An 8,085-nucleotide genomic window follows, 5' to 3' on the forward strand; every position below is an offset into this window, starting at 1 on the left:
TTCATTCTCTGACTTATTCATTTCCAGTTTTTCTTTTTCGGCCATTTATGTTTTCTTTTGGTCAATCCATTGCCATTCATCTCAGTTCTAAGTGAATCACAATCTTTCACTTTAAATGCATCTCCACCGATGTCAGCTTCTACTTCAACTTTGTCTTCCAACATGGATTCGTCAAAAATGTCTTCGTCAACCAAAATATATCAATCAATGCATTTTTGATTACTTTCTTCCTAGTAGCTTGTTTTACGTCATAATGTTTGCCAAATGCTAACAAATCAGGCTTCTTTAACTCATCAAACGTATCTCAAGTTATAGCTTGAAGAAACTCATCTGCGTTCTGCGTTGAACGACATACTGTACTTTCACTTTCAGACTCAGTGAATTAATTCCACATTTTCTTTACAGTGTTTTCCGGGACGAGCCCCCAATTGTGACCAGTCGTAAAAGACTCAACACCAAAAACACATTTTACCCAAATTTACTTCAGAATGCACAACAGAATGCACTGTTTGTATAATTTAAAATCTGAATCTTTAATGAATAATATAGTGAATAAGTATAATATGATTGACAATGATCCTGCACATAAACATGACTTCATCTATAAAATAATCACACCAATAATTACTACTTATCCGGTAATCTTCTTCTGTTTGATTACACAGTTCTGTTGCATTCAGTGTTTCAGACGACTGATGTATATCTAGCGGTTCCAAACTTGTCCTGCAAAGATCACTTTTCAATGTTTAACAACATCTACTGTAGATTTGAGTTTATATATCATTTGCACACAAAACCCTCGCACAGATGACAATCACTCAATTTCTTCAGGAAACAGGCTTTTCCACACGTTTCACTTCATACATTTGCAGATGTTGTTTTATTAACCAGACTTTAGCAAGTCGACATTCGATCTTATCATCCAGACGCCCTTATCATTTGAACGGCAACGTTCGTTATACTTATCACTGATGATACTATGGGTAGCGGATCCTAAAACACTAATATGTAACTGATGGCGTGGCATGAACAGTTTTAAGACTCCTCTATTTTATTTTCAGAGTATTTTAAACAGTTCAGTGAAATAACATCGAGGTCATCATCATAGTTCATTTTGAAAAGAATCAAAAGACTCAAGATGGCGCAACTGAATGGTAAGCATAGTTATGATAATATGCAGAGATGTATATTTGTAATATGCCTACTGATGAAGTCTCTTCAACAGCAGAGATTGTCAGCCAAAACATCCATGCACGAGATGTGCAGATGGTGATGATTGTTTCAGTAACGTGGAAAGGATCAATTAACACTTGCTGGGATTTATTGTACTGTTGTAGATCTACAAATGCATTATAACGCAATGAAAGTACTCGTTATATATGTTTATTGGTTTTAAGAAAGCCGTTCTATGAGTTCCTGGCCAATTTATAAATGGAAATGCAAATTTAGTCTAGTAAGCCACGTCATTATTTTGATATTTCCGATATTTCCGATTACGTACATGTGCATAAATGTGACCAAAATACGACGAATCTCGCCCTATTAGCAAAAAGAGGACTAAATCCCGTGTTGGTAATAGGCCATTCCTCGTCCAATGCAATAACAACCAATATCGTAACCTCGGTCGTAACCAAAACAAATAGACGGCAACACTGCACACCGACATCGCCTGGCTAATAATTACTTGGTACATCAGAGATACTAAAATAAATACCCGGGACCGATACACGTGAATGTGCTATGCACGATTTTGATATCAGACGAAAATATTTGGATACCGGGGTAGAAAATGATGAATATCTCCCGTAAATGGTTTTGTCTAAAGAAACCAGAGCTGGTTCCTTACACTTGAATATACGTGTTGAACAGATATTATAGTCGTTAGCTAGCGTCTTGAAAAAGAACTGTGCGTCTTGAACTCAAAATCTGACCAAAATTTTGATTTTATATTGCGTTGGTCCTGTATGGACTACAGCGCGCAGGCTATAGCTGCACTCACTACTCCCGTGGAGGCAGTATAAGGTTCGATGGCCATTGACCGCAATGTCGTATACAAGCTTACTCGCACAGCGAGAAATCAATTACCCCGGCTATTGTCAGTAGCCTTAGTCAGGTCACTCGGCTAATAATGCGTCTCATAAGGTCGGAACAAAATGGCTATGCGTGGCTGTGGATTCAACGGCGATTTCTGCCATGAAGATATCGGGGCGATGACACTGTGCGCTGTCTGGATGTTGTATAGAGTGCAATTTTCCAAGCCGTATTTTTGCCAGTTCACTGCGTTGTCTTTTTAAAGACATTTCTTGTTCGCTCTCATGCAGTACCTTTTCCAAAAAAAGCACCCATGTTAAGCTACAATGTTAACCTTCGACCTTTACATTAACATGTCGTAGATAGGCAAACTGAAATGTATATAAGATCTGATTCATCACCATAATACATGTAGCTCAAAATAAATGCGGAAAACAATGAGAATTGGCACTTCATCACCAGGCTTCATCATGTAAAATTGCTCTTTTTTACAGAAACACGTATGGTTTTGATAGGACGTACCGGAGGAGGTAAATCGTCAACAGGTAACATGATACTGGGGAAAAGGAAGGAAGATGAGGAGCGTTTTGATGACAAGACTAGTGGTTCATCTAAGACAAAACAGTGCAATTATATCAAGGAATTGGTTGGAAGGAAAATGATCCAAGTTGTTGATACACCTGGCCTCTTTGACACTGACGGAGAAACCAAAACCACAGATTCGCTGATGGAAATAGCCAAGTGCCTGATTGTTTCGTCTCCAGGACCTCACGCATTTCTGTTAGTTCTAAGCATTGGCCGCTTCACCCCAGAGATAGAAAAGAGTATTCGAAATCTTCGTGAAACATTTGGAGAAGATTTTTTGAGGTAAAATTTAAAAAAAAGTGTTAAAAAGTGTTTATATTTTTAAATGCGCTTTAATAAATACGCACGTGACCCATGGGCACGACATACCAAGACCAGCAAGCGTGACCAAATCCTCATGCATTGACCACTATACAGAAAGGGATTGGAGCTATAGATAAATATCATCAAATTTAAGTATTAATTGAATTGCAAACTTGTTACACATTTTGCAATTACAATATTATCACAAAGTTGAACAAAATAGTTTTGCTGCACAGCAGTCTCACGTTGTGCCGCCTTTGCATTCAAATGTATAGGAAGGCCACTCGCTATATGTAGAAGGTCACTTCGAGACTTACTATAAGTTATAAGTCTATAAGTCTATAAGCTTGGAGGGACGCAGAGTCGATACTGAATTGGTCAATTTGGCACCCCTAAGGGTGGCGCCCGGGGCATGTTGCCCCCCCCCCCCTGCCCCCTAGTTACGCCGCTGAATGAAGGAATCGTTTTTATACCCTCCCTAAGTTCTTTCTTCTCAAAATCTTTTTGTTTTGGCCAAAAATAATCACATTTTCCAAAAATGATGCTTTCAGAAAAAATTGCACTTTTCAACATCCTATACATGTAATGTACAAAAACATTATCAATATCAATGTTTTGATTGGTTTAATGGTGTTTTTGTTTTCTTTAATTTTTATGTATACGATAACTTAGTCAACCATGCAATCATCCTGCATGTACGGGGTTTTTCTAGAAGGTTTTAATATTGAGCCGGTGTTTCAAAAATGGTAAAATCAATTTAGGAGTTACAAAACATTTCTTTGCATAACTTGAATTTAAAACCTGTGAATAGAGGAATAATTTTGCTACCCTACCAAAGATATCCCTTCTCAAAATCATATTTGCTTCGGTCAAAAATAATCATATTCAATATAAACTACGCAAAAAAAGTTTCTTTATGGTTAGGAAATTTACCCACTATTAAAATCTAGCGACCAATTTTGTACGTTTGCTAAATAATCGCATGCGGGAGATTGTCCTGCGCATTTTGACACCTCAATCACTACCCTACGACACTCCTGAGAAAAGATATGAATGTTTAAGTAACACGAGGTCGAAAATGAAAATTGCAAAGAAGCCTATTCAATGGTTTTAGAGCTGATTTACTGATCCAAGACGGTGTCATTATTCCCGCCTTTTCAATTTTAATTTAAAGCATTTTAATTGATGCATGTTAGATAATCCTTTGCTTATTGTGCAGATGAATGATCAAAGACAAAGGTGAGTGGGTACTAAGACATTTACGTTTTGAGAGATGGATTTGGAAAAGGGATTCAAAACAGGTCATGATTACAGCTGCATTCCTGGAAGCAGAAGGAATTGAGACACTTGAGTGGCCCTCCAGAAGCCCTGATCTTAACCCCTTGGAGAACCTTTGGGATCAGCACAAGAGACGAGTCAACAAGAAGATAAAGGCAGATGCAACTCTGGTGGGATTGCGTCGCATCGTTATCAACGAGTGGAATGGGGTTGAGCAAGGTAACATTCGACGCCTTATTAGGAGCATGAGACGCCACGTGGCTGCCGTAAGGGAAGCCAACGGTGGACACACAAAGTATTGAAAGACTGGTAAAGAAACAGATTCATCTCAAGTGAAGTTGGAAGCGGCAGTATGATGCCTGAAATGTGCTCAGCAATTAAACAAAAAATGTTATCTGCATATTTGTTGTGTTTTGTGGTCTTTTATGCTGAAAACTTGAATAGGCCTTTTTGCAATTTTCATTTTTCGACCTCGTGTTACTTAAACATTCATATCTTTTCTCAGGAGTGTCGTAGAATAGTGATTGAGGTGTCAAAATGCGTAGGACAATCACCCGGATGCGATTATTTAGAAAACGTACGAAATTAGTAGCTAGATTTTAATAGTGGGTAAATTTCCTAACCATAAAGAAACTTTTTTTGCGTAGTGTAGTCAATTTGGCACCCCCTAAGGGTGGCGCTCGGGGCATGTTGCCCCCCCCCCCTGCCCCCTAGTTACGCCACTGAATAAAGGAATCGTTTTTATACCCTCCCTAAGTTCTTTCTTCTCAAAATCTTTTTGTTTTGGCCAAAAATAATCACATTGTCCAAAAATGATGCTTTAAAAAAAACTTGCACTTTTCAACATCCCATACATGTAATGTACAAAACATTCTCGATATCAATGTTATGATTGATTTAATTGTTTTGTTTTGCTTCACCTTTTTGTCTCTGATCCCTTAGTCACCCATGCAACCATCATGTAGTGCAAAACAATGATTCATTAAAGCTAATTTTGACATAAATGAGGTTTTCATTGAAGTTTTTAATCAGCAGTTGTATCAAAATGATAAAATCACTAGGAAGGAGAAATTACTTTGGGAGGGTAGCAAAATGATATCTCTAATCACAGCTTTTTGGATTTTTCAAATCAACAAAATGAATGTCAAGCTATGCAAAGAAATGTTTTGTAACTCCTAAATAGATTTTACCATTTCTGCTCAATAAAACCACAATATACGTCAAGTTATGCAAAGAAATGTTTTGTAATTTTAGGGGGGGGGGGGGGTCTTTTGAACACTGTATTTGCGGTCTTTTCCAACAGTGCTCAAGGAAAGGAGGAGGCTCTTTTTAATAACATACGATGCTTTTAATGGATGTTAACTGTAATTTACTAAATATTGGTAAATGGTAAAACACAGAAAAGGTAAAAGGACAGAAATTTGGCGTTATGAATAAAAGAGTTTAGAGGAATTTGAAGGAGACATATTGTTATCATGGTTATGGACATGATGGGTTAGTAAGCGGAAAATGTTGAAGGTCAGGTCAAGGTCATCCGATATGAATTCAGTATAGATTGTCAGATTGTGGATAACAATTTTATGCCAAAATTGTTAAAGGTCATTTGAGGTCGACTAAGTATATATTGTGTTGGATTGTCAGAATGTTCAAAGTGGTGTCAAGCGCATTTGATGTCAACTGAGGATTGATAGTCGGATTTTCATAAAAAGTGGTGCATTTAATCACAATTAGGCCTTAAGCGTCACAACATCAAGGTCATATCAAGGTTAACAGTTACTGATAATAGATAGTATGATTGTCATGAAACTTGGTTGATATGAAATCCCTTTTAAAGCAGCAAACATTCTTAAGGTTGTCTGAATATAGATTGTTGGATTGTTGTAAAACTCGAAGGAAGTGATTTCAATTGACCGTTTGTTACAGACAAGTATGAATTAAATGTATAGACCTATTTAGCACACATTTTTCAATTCAGCTTTAACCATAAAAATTTTAAGTATTTCCAAGTATGTCATTGGTAGTATTTACCAATAAATGCCAATATTTCGCACCCGGTTTATAGTTGTGCCAAACATTCAAATTTACTAACATTCCAAGTACTTGCAATGCAAAATTATGAAACATGATCTTCATCCATGGAGTTGTCTTTTTAAAGACATTTCTTGTTTGTTTTAAATGTAAGATTCTGAGAGATAAACCCCCTAGAGTACCACAAAAAGTCTTGAAAGTGATCCATGTTCTCTAATAAACCTATTTATATGTATTAAGGTTTCATAAAGTATTCCAAAATCTAAACAGTTTTGAAAAATCTATACAAAAATCTGACAAATCCCCGAAATTGAGGAGGGAGGGAGAACAACCGATAAATTACCCGTCATCCTTGATCCTTTACGTCAAAACCTGAATTAGTAACAAACTTGTTTCTTATTTTTACCGCAGTCGTACAATCATCGTATTCACACGAAAAGACGACCTCGACCATGATAAAATAAGTATTGAAGATTGGAAGAAAACCGTTCCGAAATACTTAGCAACACTCATGGAAGAATGCAACCAACGCTACATTGCCATCAGCAATCGTTATGAAGATACTGAAGTGCAGGTAAACGAACTCTTTGCTTTGATTGATGAGCTTGTGAAGAGTAACGGTGGAACATACTATTCATCTGCAAGATATGTAAAAGTGGAAACTGAAATAAGAAAAATGGAAGAGATGCAAAAAGCTGAAATTGAACAGCAACGGCAAGAAGCAATAAAAAGCCACTCCGCGCAAAGATAGCAAAACTCGAGGCAGTCATCGAAGACGGAAACAGATGGAAGAAAGAAAGCAAGAAATATAAAGCCAACAAAATGAAAAATTTAGAAGACGCAGAAGCAAGAAGAGTAGAGGCAGCAGCAGCAAAGAAAAAGAGAGAAGAAGAAGAAGAAGAAGCGGCAGCAGCAGCAGCGAAAGAGAAAATGGAGCTAGAGGAACAAATACAAGCGGAAAATAGAGCGGCTAAAGAAAGAGCAGAGAAGTTAAGTGATGAAAATCGAGCAAGTATGATTAAAACCGGAGCTATAGACGGTTCGATAATTCCGGGTATTGGAACGGCAGTTGGTGCTTTGATTGGTTTGATTGCTGCAAATAGAAAAAATAGGAAAATATAAGCAAATCAATGTTGTTTTTTCGTGCATAAGGCGCATCATGTAAATAAATTGAAAAGACTCTCGCTGAATGGATTACCTATCACACTGTGGCATGGCTGCCGGAAAGAAAGAAAGAAAGAAAGAAAGAAAGAAAGAAAGAAAGAAAGAAAGAAAGAAAGAAAGAAAGAAAGAAAGAAAGAAAGAAAGAAAGAAAGAAAGAAAGAAAGAAAGAAAGAAAGAAAGAAAGAAAGAAAGAAAGAAAGAAAGAAAGAAGCGAGCGATGAACTCCACATTTACAAATTTATTTTGCCCTGACAAAAGCTGGCTACGCCCTTGATATATCGCACGTACGTCACTATGTGAAAGGAAGCATATCAGACTTTCAGTGTTTTTTTTTCTTTATGCCACATCACCCCTCATCTGTGAAACGGAGGGTTTGGGGTTTTCGGCCCAATTCTGAAGCGTATATTTCATTGAGCGATGTAATGCTGACTTGCCGAATGCCATCAAGTCCGATTAACCGCAGCACATAGTGGCGCATGTTGATTGTACGTCAGTTTGTGACGGAAATATAATATTCTTACGGAATTGTTAACATAGGTCAATTTACTAATTAAAGTTATTAATTAATTAAGTATAGTTGAACTTTCTTGTCAGATAGACTTGAAGAACTTGATATTTAACGCCTTTGGGCCAAATTTCATTAAAATGACCAAAATCACAAAACGTCACTACCCAGAAAACACAAAAATGGTTTTA

At 37.0% G+C, this 8,085-nt stretch overlaps 1 protein-coding gene across 1 annotated transcript; it reads left to right on the top strand.

Moving 5' to 3' along the window:
• Positions 1-1,138: 1,138 nt before the first annotated feature.
• LOC140163325 (GTPase IMAP family member 9-like) lies at positions 1,139-6,976 on the top strand. The gene is made up of 3 exons (XM_072186724.1): positions 1,139-1,154; positions 2,526-2,898; positions 6,637-6,976. The coding sequence occupies exons 1-3, from the start codon at positions 1,139-1,141 to the stop codon at positions 6,974-6,976; spliced, it is 729 nt and encodes a 242-aa protein (XP_072042825.1).
• Positions 6,977-8,085: the final 1,109 nt, after the last annotated feature.

The sequence above is a fragment of the Amphiura filiformis genome, chromosome 10 (assembly GCF_039555335.1).
Source record: "Amphiura filiformis chromosome 10, Afil_fr2py, whole genome shotgun sequence".
NCBI classification, from domain to species: domain Eukaryota; kingdom Metazoa; phylum Echinodermata; class Ophiuroidea; order Amphilepidida; family Amphiuridae; genus Amphiura; species Amphiura filiformis.